This window comes from Perognathus longimembris, chromosome 2 (genome assembly GCF_023159225.1).
Source record: "Perognathus longimembris pacificus isolate PPM17 chromosome 2, ASM2315922v1, whole genome shotgun sequence".
Lineage (NCBI taxonomy): Eukaryota > Metazoa > Chordata > Mammalia > Rodentia > Heteromyidae > Perognathus > Perognathus longimembris.
The window spans coordinates 20369845-20395003 of record NC_063162.1 but is presented as its reverse complement, the minus strand read 5'-3'; the positions used below and the strand labels follow the sequence as shown (position 1 = coordinate 20395003).

The 25159-nt window shown below is 40.8% G+C and overlaps 2 protein-coding genes and 1 pseudogene across 2 annotated transcripts; 2 read left to right on the top strand and 1 right to left on the bottom strand.

The window, feature by feature from the left end:
* Positions 1–582: 582 nt before the first annotated feature.
* Taf5 (TATA-box binding protein associated factor 5) lies at positions 583–18092 on the top strand. Its single transcript, XM_048338325.1, has 11 exons — positions 583–1463; positions 5130–5367; positions 9328–9643; positions 10687–10850; positions 10950–11085; positions 12062–12182; positions 12911–13040; positions 15176–15340; positions 15674–15851; positions 16765–16942; positions 17067–18092. Exons 1-11 carry the CDS (start codon positions 902–904, stop codon positions 17282–17284), a joined length of 2406 nt encoding a protein of 801 aa, XP_048194282.1. The 5' UTR covers positions 583–901; the 3' UTR covers positions 17285–18092.
* LOC125347453 lies at positions 14940–15054 on the top strand (annotated as a pseudogene).
* Atp5mk (ATP synthase membrane subunit k) lies at positions 18086–25159 on the bottom strand. The gene is made up of 4 exons (XM_048338326.1): positions 25034–25159; positions 20484–20579; positions 20316–20408; positions 18086–18192 (listed from the first exon to the last, which is right to left on the bottom strand). Exons 2-3 carry the CDS (start codon positions 20568–20570, stop codon positions 20319–20321), a joined length of 177 nt encoding a protein of 58 aa, XP_048194283.1. The 5' UTR covers positions 20571–20579; positions 25034–25159; the 3' UTR covers positions 18086–18192; positions 20316–20318.

The following is a 25159-nucleotide window of genomic DNA, read 5'->3' as shown; positions in this document are numbered from 1 at the left end:
AGTTACAGAAATAAAATAAAAAAGCAACTACTAGCAGCACACCACTGAAACTTTACCAGTATCTCAGAAGCTTGTCAGGCAAATGCTGCTTGCTTTTTGAGTTAAAAGACCTAAATTTGAACCTTGACACTTAAGCTCTAAAGGGTTTTTTGTTGTTTCTTTCAAGGTATTTAACCTTCTTTTGGGCTTCCAGAGCCCCGAATCCCTGGCTGGGAATGTGACTTAGTGGTATTGTTTTCCTGAATCTCTGTGTTCAATTCCTCAGTACCACAAAAGCATAAAAAGCCGGAAGCGGCGCTGTGGCTCAAGAGGTAGAGCGCTAGCCTCCAGCAAAAGCTTAGGGACAGTGCTCAGGCCCTGGAGTTCAAGCCCTAAGACTGGCCACCCCCCCCCCCCAAAAAAAAAGCCCTATACTCCTAGCGACTCAGGAGGCTGAGATTCGAGGATCGTGGTTCAAAGCCAGTCCGGGCAGGAAAGTCTGTGAGACTCTTAACTCCAATTCATTACTCTCCCAAATCCGGAAGTGGAGCTGTGGCTCAACCTCAAGGAGAGCGCCCAGGCCGAGTTCAAGCTCCACGACCGACAAAAATGAAAACAAAACTCTGTAAAATGGTTGAATTTTTATCTATTAAGCGTCTATATCAGTACCTGAAGAGAGCTGGCCTGCAATAATGTACAAGAAACACGCCACTTGTCACTTCCTGCCTGCCTTCCACTGATTCCAGAAAGCCATCATCCCGTTCCTTTCCTTCCTCCTCGCTCCGCCCGCTGCCGTAAGCGATCTGCTCGCACTGACGTGAAACACTTCTCCCCGCCCTCACTGTCGTGAAACACCTCTCCCCGCCCTCCGGGTGGCGAAAACGCAGTCACGCTTGACGGCACGAGGTGGCTCAGCCGCAAGATGGCGGCGCTGGCGGAGGAGCAGACGGAGGTGGCGGTCAAGCTAGAACCTGAGGGGCCGCCGACGCTGCTGCCTCCTCAGGCGGGCGATGGCGCGGGCGAGGGCGGCGGCGGCACTCCCAATAACGGCCCCAACGGCGGCGGCGGGCATGTGGCGGCGGCGGCAGCGGCGGCCGGCGGGGATGGCGGGACCCCCAAGCCCGCGGTGGCTGTGTCCGCCGCTACCCCGGCGGGGGCGGCCCCGGTGCCCGGCACCGCGGCGGAGTCGGGTTCTCCTCACGACCGGCAGACGCTGCTGGCGGTGCTGCAGTTCCTCCGGCAGAGCAACCTTCGCGAGGCCGAGGAGGCGCTGCGGCGTGAGGCCCGGCTGCTGGAGGAGGCAGCAGCGGGCTCCGGAGCCCCAGGAGAGGTGGACGGGGCCGGCGCTGAGGCGGCAAGCTCGCTCCTCAGTCGGGTCACGGCCTCGGCCCCCGGCTCCGGGGGCCCCGATCCTCCGGGCACCGGCGCTTCGGGGGTCACGGTCGTCTCAGGTTCAGCCTCAGGTCCCGCCGCGTCTGGGAAAGGTGAGCCAGCGCACGATATTCCAGGAAAGCCGGGCGCGCAGAGGGGAGCCGGCCGGGAAGCCAGGGGCTGGCGGGCCTGCACCTCTGCGGGCTTGTTTTGAATTTCCTGGGCCCGCCTCTGGGGCCGTGCTCGCGCCCGCCCCTTTCTCGGCTGCGCCGGCTGCGCCGGCTGCGCAGTCAAACTCTTCTGAGCTGTCAGTTCCCGGGAGAGACCCAGCCGTGCTGCCGTGCTGCCGGGCGTGGGAAAAGGGGCGCCCAGAGACGGGCAACTCGGGCTTTGGCACCCATTTTCTCCACCTCTTACTTCAGCCTGGGGCAGGTGCTCATGTTTCTGTGCAGTTCCTAACTATATATCTCAATTTTGATTTTCCATCGTGAGGTGTATTATCTCTGTTTTAGAGCAGGGCAAACAGATTTGTTGAAAAAGAACTTGCTTGGAACCACACAGTCAGAGAGTGGATGGAGCACCGTGTAGCGAGTATTTCTCGAAATAGGAGCAAAGCACCACCAGTGTTAAGTATTTTTTCTGAGGATGCACATTTCTGGCCACCAATTCAGACTTCTGTGGGCATCTACAATAGGGATTTTTTTTTTTTTGCCTGTCCTGGGGCTTGAACTCAGGGCCTGGACACAGTCCCTGAATTTCTTTTGCTCAAGACTAGCACTCTCACCACTTCCAGGTATTTCTGTTTATGTGGTGCTGAGGAATCGAACCCAGGACTTGATGCATGGTAGGCAAGCGCTTTACCGCTAAGCCACAATCCCAGACCCTGCAATAGGGGATTGTAAGGAGCGATGAGGTATGGCAAAACTGAAGAACTATAAATTTGGGAATAGATGTGGATTACACTTTTTTTTGTGGTAGGGGCGGTTGTGGGGCTTGAACTCAGCCTGGGTGATGTCCCTGAGCTTTTTTTGCTTGAGCCTAACGGTCTACCACCACTTCGTCCCACCGTTTCACTTACGGTTTTCTGGTGGTTAATGGGAGATAAAAGTCTCATAGACTGCCCCGGCTGGCTTCGAGTGGAAGATCCGAAGATCTCAGCCTTCTGGGTAGCTAGGATTACAGGTGTGAGCCACCAGCACCTGGCTATACTCATTTTTTTCCCTCTCTCTCTGCTGATTTTACTTGTGGGGCTTCTCTAAAAGTCGCCTCCTTACCACTAAGATTTTTTTCGTATTAAATGAGTTAATAAGGCTCAAATGTATATGAAAAAATGCCATGTACTAAAAAGTTGATGTCTCTGTATCTATCCCTGATCCTGACCCCACCCCCCTTCTCCCAGGAACTCTTGTCACAAAGCCAGTGCAGGAAAACTAACATATGGAGATCAGAAAATGTATTGAATTAAATTATATAGTTAGGTGGCTTTGGCCAATTAATCTATTTATGAGACCTACTCTTTGCAGGATTGCCAGAGATGAACTTTGAATACATAGCACTGTAATTTATAAACAAAAGTGTGCAAAAAATGTCTTTGAGGGGCTGGGAATGTGGCTTAGTGCTTGCCTAGCATGTATGAAGCCCTGAGTTCAACTCCTCAGTACTACATAAACAGAAAAAGCCAGAAGTGGCACTGTGGCTCAGATGGTAGAGTGCTAGCCTTGAGCAAAAGAAGCTGAGGGACAGTGCCCAGGTCCTGAATTCAAGCACCAGGACTGGTGCTGCTGTGCTTTTTTTTTTTTTTTTTTTTCCTCTCCGTTACTGGGATTTAAACTCAGGGTCTTAAGCTTACAAGGCAGGCACTCTACCACTGAGCTACACCTCTATCGTTAAATATGTGATTGCAAAGAATCTTTTTCTGAACACTGTACTTTGTGAATGAATTATAGTATGTGTTGTTGGTTTTTTGCTATCCTAGTTCATTTTCTTTATAAAAATTTGATTCAGTTTTCGACTATACCTGAGAATCCGAAAAGGTAGAAAAGAGGACATCAGAACGACTAACATAATCAAACATTTCTGCACTGTGAAGCAGAACTATACTGTAATTGCAGCTTACCAAAATTTCCAGTGGCCAGACTCATTTATTCTTCGATCTATCTATCTGCCTGTCTGTCTATCTATCTAATTTATTTATTTATTTTCCCAGAGTCAAGGGCTGCACTCAGGGCCTTGCACTTGCCAGGCAAGTACTCTTCCACTGAGCTAAATCGCCAACTCCTCATTTATTTAGTTAGTGCAGTTTCACTCAGAGTGCTTGCCTCTACAACTTGCGCCCTACTTCCAACTGTATTTGACTTCTCTCCCCCCTTTGGTTTTAAGGCTTGAACTCCTGGCATGGGCACTGTCCCTGTGCCTCAAGGCTAGTGGTCTACCACTTTGAGCCATAGCTCTACTTGCTAGTGGTTAAAAGTCTCACTAACTTTTCTGCCTGGGCTGGCTTGGAACCTCTATTCTCTAATCTCAGCTTCTGAGTAGGATTACAGGTGTGAGTCACTAGCACCCAGCTGACTTTATTTATTTTTTGTCTATGCCTATACCTACCCATGCCTCTTTATTATTATTATAATGGTGACGTAAAGAGGGGTAACCATTTCATAAGTCAGGTAAATGAGTATTTTTCTTTTTGGACAGTGTCACCCCTTCTGTTGCTCTTGCCCAGTTTACCTATGCCTTTTGATTAACTGGGATTATAGAAGTGTACTACCACCCCTCGCTTGTTGAGATAGTAACTTTTTGCTCAGTTTGGTGAACCTTTAGTAATCCTGAGTAGTTGAGATTGCAGGTGTGAACCATTGTGCCTGGACTAAACTCTAATTTGAGAGATACGTTGTTTGGTATTACTATATTGTAAATAAGTACTCATGGGTGTTTTTTTTTGCTGTGAAATGATAGTTATAGAAATTGTTTTAAGCATATAAAATTGAATTATAGTTATCTCTTAGAGGCATTGTCTTTCTACCTTTCAAATGTTGATATTTTATGAGGTGGTAGATATGCACCTTTGAAGGTAACACAGGATAGGATATTAAACATGAATGATCAAAGTAATTAGATAGCTCAGGAAGCTAGAGTTGTTAATCCAGAGTAAGGGTAGGAAACCTTTTCATTCTTTACTCTTTGTCACGCCTTATGAGACCCTTGAAATAACTTGGCACCTGACAGGACAGATATGTATGCTTCCCACCAACTGCCTGAGATTCACTTGCCCATATTGCTAATTTTGTATGGATGGTAAATGTTATAAATAACCAAATAGCCATTGGCAGAGAAAAGGTTTCTCATTCCTGCATGGCTTGGTGGTAGTGGGTGCTACTTGGACCAAACCTTCAGAGAGATCAATATAACTGGTTTGTACTTCTTTTGTGTAGTGCTGGGGATTGATCCCAGGGCCTTATGCATACTTGGCAAATAAGTCTACTACTTAGCCACATCCCTGTGCTGCATATACCATATTTTATGCAGTTTGTCTTTAATGTAGTTTCAGGAAAAACATTGTACTTTTTGTTATATTGATTTGAAGTTTTATCTTGAGATGTGAATGCAATTGAGGGTATTTTGGCCTTTGTGACTGAAGCAAGTACAAAGCCCCATTGAAAGATTAAATGATTTTATTGAAGAGATGATGAGAGGAGAGGAACAAACAGCTCACTTCTGAGCCTTAGTCATATGTAGATATCAATCATTTTCTTAAAAATTGTCATTCATTTTTTTTTAAACAGTTGGAATTGTAGCTGTGGAAGACCAGCCAGATGTCAGTGCTGTCTTGTCGGCCTACAACCAACAAGGAGACCCCACAATGTATGAAGAGTATTATAGCGGACTAAAACACTTCATTGAATGTTCTCTGGACTGCCATCGGGCAGAATTATCCCAACTGTTTTATCCTCTGTTTGTACACATGTACTTGGAGCTAGTCTATAATCAACATGAAAATGAAGCAAAATCATTCTTTGAGAAGTATGTAAAATTTTACATATATTTTATTTACACCTATATATCTGCCACCACACAACTATAAGGCTGCAACTCAGGAAGTACTTTATGGAGAGGTACCTGGGATGATGTGGGTTAACTGGGGGGAAGATGGGTATGTGGTGGAAATGGCAATGAAGGCTTTCCAGTAGGTTTAAATATAATAGAAGTGTATTATTCTACAAGTTAAGTGTAATAGAAGTTTATTTCTCATAAAGGTGGAAAGTGCAAGACTATAGTGTGAGTCCTTGATTAGCAAAGTCACAGACTTTCAGTCTTGTTGCTCTGCCACTCTTTTTTTTTCTTTTTCTTTTCTTTTCTTATTTCAGTCATGGGGCTTGAACTTGGGGCCTGGGCACTGTCCCTGAGCTCTTTTTGCTCAAGGCTAGTGCTCTACTGCTTTAAGCCACAGCTCCACTTCTGGTTTTCTAGAAGTTAATTAGAGATAAGAGTCTCATAGACTTTCTGCCCAGGCTGGCTTTTGAACCTTGATCCTCAGATCTCAGCAGTAGCTAGGATTATAGGTGTGAGCACCAGTGCCCAGCACTATGCCCATCCTGTTAAACCATTTCCATTATGTAGTGTAAAATAGTTATGTAGCTCTAAGCATTCACCAGTGTTCTAGACAGCAAGCAAGGAAGGCACTCATTCTTCCAAGAAGACGGATACACTTCTTTTTTACAGATTTTCTGTCATTCACTAGACCTAGCTACAAAGGAAATGTGGTCTTAGGTGTTTATGTGCCCAGCTAATATTCAGGGGTTCTGCTTTGGAGTATGAAAGGACAGATGGATATGGAGGACAGTGAGGCATCTTTGCTACAGAAGGTATTGGAGAACTATGTTACTATTAAATAGGTGTTTTAAAAGAACCTTTATGCAAGGGGAAAACAAGTAATGAAGGACAGAATGACTTGATCAATTTGGAGGTTGAGTGGTGCTCAACAAGGAATGCTATTCCTCCTTCCATTAGTAACCATATGGACTTCTTTTGCTTGTCACAATGAGGAAGAGTAGAGATACTAAATATTTTAGGATGTGCAAGTAGTCCTCCTTGGCAAAGAATTGTCCTGCTCAAAATACCAGTAGTATTCATGTTGACACACATTGATGGAGGTAGGGAAAAAAGTAGACTAATTTGGTACTTAATAGATATGGATGCTATCAGTGATAATCCCAGGTTTCTGCTCTCCCAGCCAAATAGGGGTGCCCTTCACTGACAGAAAATCTTGGAAGAGGACTTAACCAGTGTGGTGAAGGAATAATCTCTAGTTCCAGTTTCAGTATACCTTTGACTTGTCAAGAGTTACCATTCCTGTGGACAACCACTCAATAACCTCTAAAACTACTCAGTCAATTGTCCCTCTTATGTCCCCATCAACTGTTTCTCTCTGCTCTGAGGACTTAGAGGAGAAGTAGGAACTTGAGTCATAAATTGGTGAAACCTCCTTTTTTTTTTTTGGCCAGTCCTAGGGCTTGGACTCAGGGCCTGAGCACTGTCCCCTGGCTTCTTTTTAGCCACGGCACCACTTCCAGCCTTTTCTGTTTATGTGGTGCTGAGGAACTGAACCAAAGGCTTTGTGCATGCTAGGCAAGCACTCTACCACTAAGCCACATTCCCAGCCCAGAAACCCTCCCCCCCCCCTTTTTTTTTTTGGCCAGTCCTGGGCCTTGGACTCAGGGCCTGAGCACTGTTCCTGGCTTCCTCCCGCTCAAGGCTAGCACTGTGCCACCTGAGTTACAGCGCCCCTTCTGGCCATTTTCCATATATGTGGTGCTGGGGAATCGAACCAAGAGCTTCATGTGTAGGAGGCAAGCACTCTTGCTACTAGGCCATATTCCCAGCCCCCCCCCCCCCCTCCTTTTTTTGGTACTGAAGTTTGGACTCAGTTCTTTGGGCTGTAATAGGTAGGTGCTATGCTGCTTGAGCCATGCCTCTAGCCCTGCTTTTTTGCTGTTTATTTTGGAGATGGAATCAACCAGACTTTTTCTGTCTGGGCTGGCCTTGAATCTGTCCTCTGAACTTCAGCCTCCTTCATAGCTAGGATTACAGGCACAAGCCACTGGCACCTGGCTTGCATGAGCCACTTTGGCATCTGGTTTGAGATAGGTTCAGCTTAGCCTGGACCACAACCCTATTTTACTCTTCCCATCATAGCTGGGATAACAGGCACATACCACCACACCCAGCTATTTTGGTTGAGATAAGTTTTCTCAAACTTTTTTCCTAGGCTTCTCTGGAGTCGTGATTCTCCTGATCTTCACCCTCTGGGTTGCTAGGATTATAGGCATAAGCCACTGGTGCCTCGAGTTATATGCAATACTGATGGATATGGATATTAATTACATTATCTTATGAAATGGCCAAGTGTAAGATATAAAGATAGTGTAAAGTGTAAGATAGAAAAGCTAGAAAATAGGAAGAAAACTAGGAGAAAGTATTAAGTTGTAGAAGCCAAAGGAAAGCCATGTTTGAGAAGGAAATAGTACTTAATATTTGAATGGGAGTTCTTTGGTTCAAGCAATAGCGTTTGAAGCTAGGATTTGTCAGATAATGCAGATACTAGTGAGAGAGAAGCAATAGAACTCTATTGTAATATTCTTTATAGTAAGATACCTAAGAGAAGAAACAGGAAGCAAAATGTTCTGTGGCTCAGGGTTTTTTGTTTTATAAAATGGATCAATGGTAATACTTCTCTAGAAGCTAATTTTTCTTATAGTACTGTCAAAAACAAACAAACAAAAAAAAACCCTTGCCCTTCCAATCTCATAGCATAACCATCTCCTTACTTGGGAAGCTGAAATATTGTAGGGAATTCTGTTTCCCTGTCATTGATTGTCTTAGAGGACCCCATGCCCAGATGAGAACAATAGCAGTGATAACACTAACTGCCTAAGATTTCTTTTGTTTTTGTTTTGCCAGCCCTGGGCCTTGGACTCAGAGCCTGAGTACTGTCCCTGGCTTCTTTTTGCTCAAGGCTAGCACTCTGCCACTTGAGCCACAGCGCCACTTCTGGCCATTTTTTATATATGTGGTCCTGGGGAATCCAACCCAGGGCTTCATGTATACGAGTCAAGCACTCTTGCCACTAGGCCATACTCCCAGTCCCCGCCTGAGATTTCTAATTTCCTTTAAATCTAGGATAGAAACCGTTAGTCCACTTATTGATGAATCCAAATGGGTAACAATGGTTTAGGAATCCATTGGCTTTGTGTCTTTCAGAGCTAGAGCTTTATCTAATTTTAGTAAAGTCATTGTTTTCTCAGTATTTTGCATTTATTACTGTTCTTAGTAAATGCCAAATCCATGTCTTTAATATTGCTTTTTTAGAAAAGTTAAAATTTATAAAAAAAATATGTCACTATGGCTGACAGCATTATTGAATTGCCTTTGGTAATAGTAAATAGAAATGCTCATTGTTTGATATTAACATTTGTTCATTAGTTATATTAAAGTATTGACATTTAATGTCTGATATTGTGAACATGGAAAATCATTAAAATGGTGGGGCTAATGAAAATCCATGTGTGTTGATTATTGTTGAGAGCTCTGATAGGTTCATTGAACAATACATTTACTGCTTTATACATGTTTGAAATTTTCCATAATAAAAAGTTTTAAAAAGTGAGATATTAAGAAAGCATAAAATGCAGTAAAGAGTTCAGATGTTTTAAAAAATATACCAAAATTGGTGTTCAAAAGAAACTACCAGTATTGTATGTCTTTCATTCATATGATAATTATTTCAAGTTCTTTTAAAATTTTATTAGAGAATTAAATTGGTCACTTTAAGGATGAATTCAGAAACTGAGTTATAATCAATGAATTACCTGTGATCTTACAGCTACATTTAAGATATTCTGGGATGGTTTATAAATACAGGGGGGAGAGGCAGATCCCTTAATGATTACATTGAAAAATGACTTTTTAAAATCACTGAAACAGGTTCCATGGAGATCAGGAATGTTATTACCAGGATGACCTACGAGTATTATCTAGTCTTACCAAAAAGGAACACATGAAAGGGAATGAAACCATGTTGGACTTTCGAACAAGTAAATTTGTTCTGCGTATTTCCCGTGACTCGTACCAACTCTTGAAGAGGCATCTTCAGGAGAAACAGAACAATCAGATATGGAACATAGTTCAGGAGCACCTCTACATTGACATCTTTGATGGGATGCCGCGTAGTAAGCAACAGATAGATGCGATGGTGGGAAGTTTGGCAGGAGAGGCTAAACGAGAGGCAAACAAATCAAAGGTATGGGAATAAACCTAAGAACTATATAATGTAGATTATGAAAAATTGTATTTTTCCATCCACATAATTTATACATTTTTCTTATAGCTAGCTTGGAAATAATTTTACACTGTACTTAAATTTCATGTGCTAAGAATGGTGAATCTGTGTGAGGAATTGGGAATGGTTTCATTTAACTGAACCCTGACTTCAGTGGATGACACAAGTGGATTTTCCTCACATGAAATGAATTCCAGAGTTTATTTTTTGTTTTTTGTTGGTCGTGGGACTTGAACTCTGGGCCTGGGCACTGTCGCTGAGTTTTTCAGCTCAAGGCTAGAGCTCTACCACTTGAGCCATAGCACCACTTATGGTTTTCTGGTGGTTAATTGGAGATAAGCGTATCACAGACTTTCCTGACCTGGCAGGCTACAGCGATCCTCAGATCTCAGCCTCCTGAGTAGCTAAGATTTCAGCCTTGAGCTTGTATTAGCCCCCAGCTAAATTCCAGAGGTTTTCCAGGGCTGACATGATAGCTCTACAGTGTTGTCAGTATCCCTGGCTTTTGGTTTCTAGTCTATTATCTTTAGAATGTGGCTTCTTCCTTGTGGTCACAGATGGCGGTTGCAGTTCCAGCATTGCAACTGCAGTCCAAGAAGGAATAATGGAAAGAATGAAAGACCTGCTAAGTCTCTTGCTTTTTATCAGGAAGACAGGTTTTTTTTCCCTTTTCTTAAAAAAAAAAAAATATATATATATACACACACACACACACCTAGCATATTTCTTCATATTATTTGTTGACCAGAATTATGTTATATGGCCATTGCTAGCTTCAAGAAAGCTTGAGAACAGAAATGACTTAACTGAGCACATTGCTGCTCCAATAAAATCAGGGTTCTATTAGCAAAGAAAAAGGGAAAAATTACTCTTAGACAAGTTCAGAACCCTGCTTCAGGGTATGAGTGACAATATTGTAATTGTGATATATCCTGTCAAGATGTACAAAGGGAATATTAATGAACAACAATATATTTTTTAAATGTTGGTTCTTTGGATTGTAGGTATTTTTTGGCTTGTTAAAAGAACCAGAAATTGAAGTGCCTTTGGATGATGAAGATGAAGAAGGAGAAAATGAAGAAGGAAAACCTAAAAAGAAGAAACCTAAAAAAGATAGTATTGGATCCAAAAGCAAAAAACAAGATCCCAACGCTCCACCTCAAAACAGGTAGGGGAGAGATTTCTAGAATTTATAGAGTTGTCAGAATACAGAGGATTTAAGCTTCCTAATATTCAGAGAGTAATTCCCAGTGATTCTCCTTTACAGAATCCCTCTTCCTGAGCTAAAAGATTCAGATAAATTGGATAAGATCATGAATATGAAAGAAACCACCAAACGAGTGCGCCTTGGGCCAGACTGCTTACCTTCCATTTGTTTCTATACATTCCTTAATGCTTACCAGGTTGGTAAAGTAATTGGATAATTTCTGCCGAGAGTCTTGTAAAATGGTGGTTTACTATCTTAAATGTATTAAAGTGGAGTCTTGGTAAACTCTTCATGTAATTAAGGAACAGGATGAGAATTGATGCTGTACAGAGTAGATAGGGGCTGTTTGGAAGGCCTCTAGAAACTTGCAGATGCCCAAATCTTGCTTATACCTCATCTTTATTTTCCCTGATCACCGCTTTTGAGGAAGGCCTATTTTTCTTGTGAACTTAACATTAATATAAACTTTATTTATATATTTATTTATGCATGCCAGTCCTGGGGCTTGAACTTAGGGCCTGGGCTCTGTCTCTGAGCCTCTCTGTGCTCAAGGCTAGCACTCTACCACTTGAGCCACAGTGCCACTTCCAGCTTTTTCTGTTTATGTGGTACTGAGGAATTGAACCCAGGGCTTCTTGCATGGTAGGCAAGCACTACCATTAAGCCACATTCCCAGACCTTCATTTTTTATTAAGAATTCTTTATATCCTTGACTATGTGAATTCTTCCAGCTCAAAATGTAAAAAGGCTACAGATAAGAACCACCATTTTTAGTTTTTAACTTCTGTTTCCTGGATGGGGAGCAGGAAATGTTTCTCGTTTCCATTTCTCCCTACTTTATCCTGTTATACTAAAATAAATCCTTGATAAAACTTAAAAAAATTCTATATACCTTTACAGACTACTTTGTAATAGGTTACTGAGGATATATTTAGTAAATTATAAACATGATTAACATTTGCTTCCCATCATGCATTCCAAATATGGAGGGCACAAAAAGGTAAGTGATAACATGCTCAAGTATGTGCTTTCACACATTGGGTTTTATAGGAGAATGTAATTTCAAGTGATCTTTTATAAGAAAATTAGCCATCATTATGAATATTCTACGATGTGATTTTAATCTCCCCCACAATAGTATTGTTTAGTGTAAAACTTTTTTTTACTGGCAGGGCCTCACTGCAGTGGATGTCACTGATGATTCTAGTCTGATTGCTGGAGGTTTTGCAGATTCAACTGTCAGAGTGTGGTCTGTGACACCCAAAAAGCTTCGTAGTGTTAAACAAGCATCAGGTAACTCAGATGACCTGTTGGTGTAAACTTGAAGTTAGTTTGCAACAATCTTGAACCCACAGAATATAGAAAGGAGGTTGTGATCTCTGCAGATAATTACTTAATTTCATTTTGATTCAGATAATATTCTCAACATTCCTAATAGTGAAGAGAGTCCTGGGGTAGCAATCAGGAGATTGGGTTAAATTCTCTAGTCCTTTGTCATCAATGGAATTGAAGGGATTAGGCTGGAAAAGCTCTTTAAAAGTTAAAGCTCTAACAATTTATGATTGTTTGTAAATTAAAAAACAAAACTTTAAATAGTGGGAGACCTTAAATAGTAGGAGAAAGAATTTATTTTAGCCATAAAAATAGCTAAAAAAGAACCAATAAAGTTAGGATTTCATTTTAGAGGGTTTTTTTTCCCCCACTAGCTATATTATCTTACTGTATTTAAAATTGTTTTAATATTTTCATTTTTATGAAGCATTGTGATAAAATGGTCAACTTGAGTTTTAATCTTGATTCCCATTCTGAGTAGCTGAATGTACACTAGCAAATGATTAACTGTTCTGACCTACAGTTTCTTCTCCTGTACACTGGGATGGCATCACTTAATTTAAGAGGTTTTAGTACGGTGGTTGGTATATAAGAGGAACTATTCATCTGTTCCTTTCCTGAACTGTGATGTGACTACATTAACCTGTTTTGATGAATACACTTTAAAAACTATTTCTGAACCGTTTTAGATCTTAGTCTCATAGACAAAGAATCAGATGATGTCTTAGAAAGAATCATGGATGAGAAAACTGCAAGTGAGTTGAAGATTTTATATGGTCACAGTGGGCCTGTCTATGGAGCCAGCTTCAGTCCGGATAGGTAAAATACAAATAATAATTTAGTACTGAGGTACTTCTATGTTGAGATTATGTAAAAGTTCACTGGGAACATAATGTACATATCCAGAAAATTATATTTTAAATCTCACGGCTGCCTGCCGGTCCTTATCTTTTAAAATCTTGTCATTTGCTAATTCATGTTAGGGAACTGGGCTACAAAGAAGCTTTATACCTGACTTTACAGAATCAAGATGCAATAGTTTCAAAAATTAGCCTTTTGTGTAATCCTGTTAAAAGTTGAATTGCTAGAGTCCTCTGCATCTCTTGTGGTACTTCATGAAATAAGACAGTTTCTTGATATTAAACGGCATAATTGCTATCAGATGAAGCTATATGGTTCTATTTTTTTCTTTTTTTGCCAGTCCTGGGCCTTGGACTCAGGGCCTGAGCACTGTCCCTGGCTTCTTTTTGCTCAAGGCTAGCACTCTACCACTTGAGCCACAATGCCACTTCTGGCTGTTTTCTATATATGTGGTGCTGGGGAATCGAACCCAGGGCTTCATATATAGGAGGCAAGCACTCTTGCCACTAGGCCATATTTCCAGCCCCTATGGTTCTATTTTTTTTAAAAAAAAAGTGTGGGCTGGGAATGTGGCTTAATGATGGAGTGCTTGCCTAGCATGCAAGCTAGCCCTGGGTTCAATTCTTCACTACCACATAAACAGAAAAAGCCAGAAGTGGTGCTGTGGCTCAAGTGGTAGAGTGCTAGCCTTGAGCAGAAGCATCTCAGGGACAGTGCCCAGGCCCTGAGTTCAAGCCCCAGGACTGAAAATAAGAAAGCTAGATATGGCAGTGTACACATCTGTAGTTCTAGCTACTCAGGAAACTGGGGCAGGAAAATTGTGAATTTAATGCTAGTCTAGCCAATACGATGAGACTATCTTAGGGAAAAACAAAAACTAAGCAACAAAAAAACACTAAACTATCCAGGCACTAAAAGTGAAATTTGAAATTGCTGTGTTTAACATTCTATAAAAATGGGAGGTGTTTTATATCCACAGTATCTTCCTTGGATAGACAATAGCTTTCAGTCCATTAAAGTTTTCATATTTAGCTAGGCGCTGGTGGCTCACACCTGTAAGCCTAGCTTAGGAGGCTGAGATCTGAGAATCACAGTTTAAAGCCAGCCTGGGAAGGAAAATTTGTGAGACTCTTATCTCCAATTATATGCCCAGAAGCCAGAAATAGAGCTGTAGCTCAAGTGGTATACCACTAGCCCTGAACAAAAAAGCTAAGGGACAGTGTCCAGGCCCATATTTCAAGCCACAGAATGTGCACCTCCCCTAACCCCCCCCCCCCACAAACTTTCATGTTTATGAAACCTTTGAGTATGAGGTTTTATGATTTGGTAGGGTTTGTCCACATGATACATTTTACACGAGGAAATGTGATTTGAGAAAAATAAAACTGTTGGCTTTTGCATTTATCCCTGAAAAAGGTATTAGCATGTTTGTGTTTTTTTTTTTTCTTTTCCTTAAGACTTTTTTTTTTTTTTTTTGGTGGTAGGGGTTGAATCTATTGTGCCCTCAAGCAGGAGCTAAGTTATCACTGTAATACTGGGCCACTCCTCAATCCTGTCCTTTTCTTTTACAACTCACACAGGATTGGAAAATAGCATTTCCATTTTATAGCTCACTCCCCAATCCTCTCCTTTTTCTTTTACAACTCCCACAGGATTGGAAAATAGCATTTCCATTTTATAGCCAAGAATTAAGTGAGGTTATCACATTTTGTGGATTGTCTCAATTTACCTTAAAATATATATAATCTAACATCATTCAGTAGGCGGTCAGTATGTGCTTGTGTCAAGACTAACATTTGGTTTAATGTTTAGCTAAGTGAGATGTAGAGGTAGCTATGTTTAAAAAGTTCAAATATGAGCACTTATGTCTTTAAGTTGTAACAAAGCCTTACACAGGTGCAAACAGTAAATCCTCTTTTGCAACCCAGAACTCATTAAATATGAGATTTTGGTACATGTAAGAAGGAATATGATTACTGTAACAGTGGCCATGTGGGGATTTGTTAACTTACACAGGTTGGCTCTGAGGAATAAGTTGATGTAGGTAATCTAAGGTTAATTCTGGGAATCAATTCTATCAAATTATCTTCCAGGAACTATCTGCTTTCCTCTTCAGAGGATGGAACTGTTAGATTATGGAGCCTTCAAACATTTACTTGCCTGGTGGGATATAAAGGACACAACTACCCAGTATGGGACACACAGTTTTCTCCATATGGATATTATTTTGTGTCAGGGGGCCATGACCGAGTTGCCCGGTAAGAAACCACTGTAATCTTTTGATTGGGTCTGTCCATTTTCATTTTAGCTTATTCAGAATACTAGTATTTCTAGCTTTTATTTGAAAATGAATTTGAGATAGGAGCAACTATATCTGCAATTATATCTTTATCAAGAGTACTTTTTTAACCACCCTATAATATACTCCTCCCATTAGATAATCTTTTCTGCTACCATTGTGAATGCCTTTGTCTTCATGTCATTTCCTTGAATGAGGTAGCACAGGTTAGAAACTAGAGGATAGCCAAAACTATGTGGTGAAATATTGTCCTGTTAACTAACATGTCTTGCTTTTATAACTTTAAAAAAAGACTTTGGGCTACAGACCACTATCAGCCTTTAAGGATATTTGCTGGCCATCTTGCTGATGTGAATTGCACAAGATTCCATCCCAATTCAAATTATGTTGCTACTGGCTCTGCAGACAGGACTGTGCGGCTCTGGGATGTTCTGAATGGTAACTGTGTAAGGATCTTCACAGGACACAAGGTATTTTACAACTTCATTTTTCCAACACACCAAGATGCTTTCCAAGATAAAAACGGCCTTCTTTTTACTGTGTTTTTGTGGAAAGATATCCAAGATGGTTTTATAGCATGGCTAGGAATAGAAGCAGGTTTCTTTGCCTAATGCCTAGCCTTTGAGGTCACTCAACTATCTCTACTATCATTGGTTACAAGCGATGAATATCTAAGAACTTCCTAGATATTAATCATTCTTGAATTATAGATCCCTAACTCTCAATGGGAAGATTGTTAATAGCAGACAATATTATCCCTTTTCAGGGTTTGAACTCGATCTCGTGATTTCTTTTTTTTTTTCCAGGCCTGTGCCTTGGACTCAGGGCCTGAGCACTGCCTCTGGCTTCTCTTTGCTCAAGGCTACCACTCTGCCACTTGAGCCACAGCGCCACTTCTGGCCATTTTCTATATATGTGGTGCTGGGGAATTGAACCCAGGGCTTCATGTATACTAGTCAAGCACTCTTGCCACTCGGCCATATTCCCAGCCCTGGTCTCATGATTTCTAAGCAGGCACTCTACCACTTGAGCCATAATGACAATTCCAAACATTTTGTATGTATGCCAGTAATGGAGCTTGAACTCAGGGCCTAAGTAGTGTCCCTTAGCTTTTTCACTCCAGGCTAATGATCTATCTCTTGGAACCATAGCTCCATTTCTGGTTCTTGGTGGTTAATTAGAAATCAGAGTCTCATGTACTTTCCTGCTAGGTCCCAGCTTCCTGTGTAGCTAGGTTTACAAGTGTAAGCACTAGTGCCTGGATCAAAAATGTCTTTTAATCAACCAAATACATAATTTTAAGGATAATATAACATTAATGTAAAATTCTGTTTTATGTCTTTAGATATACTTAACTCTAGAGTTTGATCTTTTCTTTCCTAGGGACCAATTCATTCCTTGACATTTTCTCCCAATGGGAGATTCCTGGCTACAGGAGCAACAGATGGCAGAGTACTCCTCTGGGATATTGGACATGGTTTGATGGTTGGAGAATTAAAAGGCCATACTGATACAGTCTGTTCACTTAGATTTAGTAGAGATGGTGAAATTTTGGCTTCAGGTAAATGATGAATGGCTTTGGGATAAAGGTTTACATTTTTTAGCATGAAACAAATACCTAAAAGTACATACAACAAAATGGAAAACTTCAAATGTGGTAATGGTTTCCTTTGCCTTCCTCTTAGGTTCAATGGATAATACAGTCCGGTTATGGGATGCCATCAAAGCATTTGAAGATTTAGAGACTGATGACTTTACTACAGCCACTGGCCATATAAATTTACCTGAGAATTCACAGGAGTTGTTATTGGGTACATATATGACCAAATCAACACCGGTCGTACACCTCCATTTTACTCGAAGAAACTTGGTTCTAGCTGCAGGAGCTTATAGTCCACAATAAATCAACGGTATCAAAGACCTTTTGGAAGCTACTGTTTGAAAAAGGGAGACTAAAAGCAAATACCTCAGTGTTGAATATTTAAGCTACAAAGAATGTTTTTGTCTACATGGATCTTGAAGTATGCTGCTTTGAAAATCTGAACAGGATAGTTCCACATTTTTATAGCAACCACATTTAACTAATTTCCGTTAGTTGAATAAGAGGTATTACATTTGTGGAGGAGACATTATGGTGCTTCGGATTGTGTGGAAACTATGCATTTTCTGTTCAAATGTATTTTAATTTATTATGTTTAGAAAAAAGTTTGAAAAAATTCATCCTGCTTCAAGATTCAAATTAAGAAATACCATCTTGAATTTTAGCTGAAGACTTCTATGAGCATGTATATTTTCTGCTGTAAAATGAAGTTACTGTATGCACTCAAGTACCATGTTAAATGATCCACTAACATGTTTTTCTTGACCTATAATTAGTGGAATGTATGTAAATGAGTATAGGGAACAATTCCTTCCCAAGATCTAGAGAAGTACAACCATCCACTGACATCTCAGTTTATACTATGAGTGCACTAAACACTATAAACCAGGTGAAGAAGTTTAGCTTCCATATCCTACTTCAGCTAAAATACATACAACCTAGTACACTTGAAGTCAGACAGACATTTCAGTTGCTTACCTCCAGTACCTGAGCCTTGCTTTGGAAAACTAAAAAATTTAGACCAAGTCACTGCCAGTTTTTGCCTTTGTTGCATTTTGTACAGTTTTTTATATTTTTGATATCTTGTAAATAAAGACAACCAGCTTTTCCAGGTTCATAATTTATTGTACAAATTGAGTATTACATGATGAGTTGACATTAGCTTCTTCAGGCTTGAGAATTTAACAGATGAGGTCAAACATTTTAGAATCCTATAAACAAAGCAAAAACAGTTTGACACAAATGTGTTCAGTTTTACTTTTAAGATACCCAGTAAATACTATGACAGTACTAATTGCGAACCTCTCAGAAACAGTACGTAAAACTCGTAAGATTCTCAAAACTTAAAAAGGAAAAAAAAATTAAGATTGTCTCTCAAGATTGGTATATTTTAGTCTAATATTTTACCTTTAACAAAGAAGTTGCTAAACAACTTGGTATATATTGCCTAAACGCGATCTACTGGAAAAAGTAACATTTCAAGAAAAAGATAGGGCTGGGAATGTGGCCTAGTGGTAAAGTGCTTGTCCTGTATACATGAAGCCCTGGGTTCGACTCCTCAGCACCACATATATAGAAAAAGCCAGAAGTGGCGCTGTGGCTCAAGTGGCAGAGTGCTAGCCTTGAGCACAAAGAAGCCAGGGACAGTGCTCAGGCCCTGAGTCCAAGGCCCAGGACTGGCAAAAAAAAAAAAAAAAAAAAAAAACCAGGACTGGCAGGAAAAAAACAAAACCCAGCAATAAAGAAAAAGGCCTTTTTCTTTATTATTATTTTCTTACTTAATACCTGAATTCAGCTTCCCGTTTTTGTGGGGATGCTACCTCCTTCCCGAAGTTAGAAGTTACATAATTTGGAAAATGTTTCTTGTTTTGTCAGGAATAAGCTGCAAATCACTGCATTTTGGGCTATGCAATGCCCTAGGGCTAATACATTGGAAATTGGAAAAACTTTTAGCTGAAGATGTAGATTGGGAGATTATGGTCTGTTTATTGTCAGCACCAAAGATGTTTACTTACTTAAAGACAGGTAGCCCAAGGTGGGAATATTAAAAAAAAATTTGCATGAAAACCTGAAACTATCAGAACACTCAAGTTATTCGCAAATGCATATAATGATTGGGGCTGGGGTGTAGTTCTGTTTTATAGCCTAGCTTGCCAAGTATGTATCTGCATAAACCCCCTCCAGCCAGCCACCCAGCTGTTAAAAATATACATCAGGTTGGGTCCAGTAACAGCCTTGAAAAATCCCAGCTATGTAGGAGGCATAGGTAGGAAGATCATGGGCCCAGACTGGCTGTGGCAAAAACTGCAAGACCCTATCTGAAAGGGGTGTGTGTGTTGGTAGAATCCCAAGTTCAAACCTCAGAACTGCAAAAAGCCACAACAATAAATAAAATGGTAGAATTAAAAAAAAGGTATACTGAGCAAAAAGCAAGACTTATCTTTTATTCATCAAATCCCAGAAACTGATATTTCATATTGGCTAAAGCAAAAGATAAGCTTTTTTGTTGTTGTTGTTCCACAATCCTTTGGGCAAGCAACTTAGTCTAAGAAAACATTCATATAGATAACTTTATGCTTAAAGCTTTTGCTGCAATACTTATGAGACAGATTACTCCTATGAAATAGCTCACCCATCTATGAACACTCAAACTCCAATAATAAGAAAAATACTTAAGAGAATTACATCAAAACCACCAGAAACAACCACATTTAAAAACAACTTAATTGGGGCTGGGAATATGGCATAGTGGTAAAGTGTTCGCCTCGTATACATGAAGCCCTGAGTTTGATTCCTCCAACACATACATAGAAAAAGCTGAAGTGGTGCTGCAGCTCAAGTGGTAGAGTGCTAGCCTTGAGCAAAAAGAAGCCAGGGACAGTGCTCAGGCCCTGAGTTCAAGCCCCAGGAATGGCAAAAAACAAAAAGCAGCTTCTGGGTGCTAGTGGCTCATGCTTATAACCCTAGCTATTCAGGAGGCTGATCTGAAGCCAACTCTAAGCAAGGAAATCCCCGAGACTCATCTCCAAATAACCCTCCCCCCAAAAAATCTGGAAGTGGAGCTATGGCTCAAGAGGGAGTAGACTAGACTTGAGCAGAAAAGCTCAAGGACAGCACTTAGGTGCCAAGTTTAAGTCCAACATATACACACGAAATATTAACAAGTTAACAGGTTAGCTATTTATTTAACTGCAACCCTCCCATCTCTATCTCCTAAAAGGTAGGATTATGTAGATGTATGCTGTTGCACCCAGTGCTTGCATTGACTTTTATAGTAAACTGTTGGGAAGAAAAACTAATTAAAAGGGCCAGTTAAAAACTTAAAATTCCTTACCCTTTATGTTGCTTTCACAGCTGGAGTCTTTTTTGACCTTAACTTAAAGTATAAGACCAGCAGAGCAATGCCTCCATATGTGGCCAGTACACACTGGGAAGGGAAAAAAAAAGTTAGGAAGAGTCATTGTTATATCTACATTCTAAAATATAACAACTTAATACTTACATTCATTCTACCTGTGAGAGTGTAGGAGTTGAAATACTTCTTAATACCAGTGAACTGGAATTGGCTTTCATTTTCTACACCTGCCATGATGTCAATCTTAAAGAAAAAAAGCAACAATAAATTGGTTTGGATGCAAAATAAAAGGTTTTTTCAAATTTTAGTTTAGTCAATACCACTATATATAACCTTGTAATTTTTAACTGTATTTCACCTAACACAGCATTGCAAGAAGATAGTAGAAAAGTCTTGTTATAGAATAAGTAATTTTTGGAACTAGGAGTTTACCCTGGTTGTTATTTTAGATTTTCCAGGAAAGGTCAAATCACTCAGCATAAGATAAGAACAAGAATCACTAGGGTGATTCTATTGGGTGTAGTGTAGCTTAAAGTTTTCATTTCGGACTATCCACATTGAATTACTTTCCAGACTACTTCAAAGTTGAAACTTGTGATGTTTCCCAAACTGTAATCTCAGAGAAGTGACCACTAAACAAAATGACTTACAATCCTACTTTCTTTAAATTTTCTTCTTTTTTTTTTTTGCCAATCTTGAGGCTTGAACTCAGGGCTGGAGCACTGTCCCTGGCTTCTTTTTGCTCAAGGCTAGCATTTTACCACTTGAGCCACAGTGCCACTTCCAGCTTTTTCTATATATATGTGGTGCTGAAGAATGGAACCCAGGGCTTCATGTATACAAGGCAAGCACTCTACCACTAGGTCATATTCCCAGCCCTCTTTAAATTTTCTTATCATAAATAACTTAGGACTTCCATGGGAGAGGGGAGAAGGGATCATTTATTAAAAGGAATTGATAGAAGCCATTGATGGTAGGGAATCTGGGATTATTACTCTCATCAAAATAGATAAAATATTTTAATGTAAAATGGACTGGCAATTTAACTATCAAACTGGCACAATGAAATTATAACAAGCAATATTATTAACTTAGGTCTTAGAATTCTCTATTGCTTGGAGTGTAAACTTGTAAGTCTTCCTAAAGTATATAGCAATTTTTTTTTTTTTTTGGTCAGTCAGGGGGCTTGAACTCCACCTGGATGCTGTCCCTGAGCTCTTCAGCTCAAGGCTAGAGCTCTACTACTTGAGCCACAGTGCCACTTCTGATTTTCTGGTGGTTAATTGGAGATAAGAGTTTCATGGCCTGGGTAGGCTTTGAACTAAGATCCTCAGATCCCAGCCTCCTGAGTACCTAGGATTAAAGATGTGAATCACCTGTGCCCGACTGTATCTAGCAAATTATGTAGTAATCTCGTCTACCTAGCTGGTTCTTTTGTCCAGGAGTATTACAAGGTAGAAATACATTATATGCTTCATACAATGTCACTGAAATACTGTTCATAAAAGATAAAAACTGGAAAAACTAAAACCCCTTATCAAGGCTGATAAGCAGTGGTTTCCAATGAGAGAAATAAAATATGCAAAGATCTTTGTATAACATGGAAAGAGGTCTGTCTCCAAATAATGTTAAATATTTTTTTAAAATCCCATTTTTGGACGATGTAGAACATGTCAATCATTCTCAAAATCTGGCCCTTAGACTAGCACCATCAGTTTCACCAGAAAGTAATTAGAAATGCAACTTCTCAAAACCTACCATAGGTCTACTACTGAATAAGAAACTCTGGGGCCCAGCTATCTATTTCAATAAGGTCTACGGCTAAATTCAATGCACACTAAAGTTAAGAAGAAGCCACAATAATGGAAATGGAAAAAAAAGACTAAAAATAAAACGTGATATATAGCAAATTTTAAGAGAAATTAAGTGCATGTACTTTATAAAGGCATGTATTTCTTTTTACTATGAGATAACAGGCCACATGCCATAACTCACTATTCTTAGCTACTCAAAAGACCAAAATCGGGGACTGAAGCTCAAGGACTACCTGGGTAAAAAGTTCTCAAGGCCTCATTTCAACAACAACAACAAAAACCTGGACATAGGGGTTGGGAATATGGATTAGCGGTAGAGTGCTTGCCTTGCATACAAAAAGCTGGACACGACGACAGGTGCCTGTCATTCTATCCGAGTAGGAAGTATAAATAGGATGATCAAGGTACAGGCTGAGCTGTGCATAATGGTAAGACCCTATTAAAATAATGAAAGGGGAGGGGATGGCAGAGCAACTCTGACCAAGATACACTGCATTCATAAATGGACATGTTAAAATGAATACCCTTGATACAACTAATTGATGGTACTAAAAAAAAAACCAACAAAACAACAACAACAAAGCACAAGGGCTGGGGACATGGTTCTAATGATCGAGTACTTGCTTTTGTGAGCACACGTCTCTAAGGTTCAATCCTAGTACCACCAAGAAGAGAAAAAGAACTAGTGGACATATCTTTAAAAAAAGTCATCAAAATAACAGTTGAAAATTGGTATATGTGCTTACAAGGAGGTCTGGTGGAGCTTGGACTTTCCAGGAACGTTCTAAGGAAATGGAAGGAGAGAACAGTAAGGGGAGTTGTTGTTATGGAAACTCTTACTCTGTTCATTATTTTACAACCTTCAGAGACATTTCATGTGGGAAGATTTGACAATAAAAACTTGAGACCTTAATTCAGGATACTGTCAAAAAGGTTCTTGGAACAAGAAAGGAAATCCAAACTTCCTTAGGACTCTTTACAGCCACTGGCCAATCTAGCCAAAGTAGCACAATCTCCATTAAATGAACCTTCAGGCAGGGTGCTGGTGGCTTACACCTGCAATCCTAGCTACTCAGGAGGCTGAGGATCAAGGTTCAAAGGTAACCCAGGCAGGAAAGTCCAGGGGACTCGTATCTTCAACGAACTTCCAAAAAGTTGGAAGTGGAGCTATGGCTCAAGTGGCAGAGTGGCAGCCTTGAGCAAAAGCTCAAAGACAGTGCCATAGGACCTGGGTTCAAATCCCAGGACAGGTAGACGGATGGATAGATGAATGGACACACACACGTACACAAACACACACACAGAAACCTTCATGATGTACTTCTTCTATCTTACTAATTCATCTTACTAAACTACTAAAGTTATACATATTCTTATTCATTTCATGATACTGATACTTTAATAAGGAAACAAGGCTTCAACAGAAAACAGGTTTCAATTTTAGAATTCATGAGCCTTTGTCAACTCATTAAAGTCCTAAACTTTAGGAGGTTGTAGTGTCCAACTAAAACAACATTATAGTGCTTTAAATTTCACTCTAGTTTATATAATACTGCAGGAAGGCTGATGTTTGTAATATTCCACAGATGACTAATTCCAACTTCAGGAAAGGACATGGTGTAGGAATTGAAATTTAGTATGGGTCTTAAAGGACTCAACAGAGGCTGGGATAGGGAGGAGTGGGATGTTGCTAATAATAAAACGGTGAAAGCCTAAATCTAAGTCTACACCCTTCACCAAAGACCAGGACAAAGATCAGGCCTAAGATCAGGACAGATTGTGTTATCAGTGCCCTCAGGATCAGTGAATTATAATTTGGTTTTCTTAAGATATATTAAGGAAGGAGGAAAATCACCTAAGACTTATACTTGTGATTTAATATTAGGTAGCAACCTTCTAGTAAGTTAAGTAGATAGGGCTTCCGCTGTTTTTTGTTTGTTTCCAGGTCTTTATATTTTGGAGACAGGGTCTGGGTATAGCATCCCATTCTCGATCCTCCAGCTTCAGTCTCACAACACGTATACCAGTATGGCCGCTAATAAAGCGCCGCCTTTTCTAAGCCGCTAACCACTATTAAATACAACCAATCTCCCCATGCCCATATCTGCCTGTGAAATGGCGTTTCAATAAAGGCCAATGGTGGCCAGTTGCAGTAGCTAGGTCTTCTGTCATTGCTATTCTCCCATCTCATTCAACATCTATTTACCCGGGGAAGTGAGATCACTTGGTAGAGGTAAAAGACAAAGAGAGACGCTCTGAGACCAGGAACGATCTCTCGCGCGTCAAGGCGTTTAGAGCCTAAATATATATACAGACTATTCTAGATTCCTCTAAGGAAAAGCTTTTCTTCCCGCTGATCACCCTACATACTGAAATCGAACCCACGGACGGTGTGCGGCCGAGTCAGGCGTCACTCTCACTTGGACGATGGCTGGGGCTTGCTAAAGGCGGCCAGGCTGCCATCTTCCTGGTCGTGGGAAGCCAGCCGCTCGGGCCATTCACCCCTAAGGAGGCTCCACCGGCCGGCGATGGAATCGGAAGCACGAGTTCTGGTCCAAAATTCAGTCAGAGTGACCTTGGGGAACGCCATTCGTGATTCTCATTCTCTCTCTTTCGCTCGCTCGCTCTCTCTCTCTCTCTCTCCACTACAAATCACAATCTAAGGGGCTTTGGGAACCTGGCGAGTTTTGAGGTCTGAGGTCATTCAGCCCTTCGGGCCCCGACCCTCATTTTCTCTGCCTCTCCGGTCCCTCACCGATCCCTACGTCCTCATTCCCAGCGAAGAACTCGCGGTGTTCATCGGATCCGAAACCGTCAGTTTTAAGTCTGCTCCTCAAAGCCAAGGCGCGAGGTCCGAGCCCGAGAACCCCTCTGCACACCTACCTTTGCCAAAGTCACAAATTCGGAGGCCGACGTCCTTCAACCCACGGAGACACAGACTCGGCCTAACCGGAAGGAGGTCGCCTGCCCCCCGCCTCCCGCATCCAACGGACTAAAAGACTCGTTCTC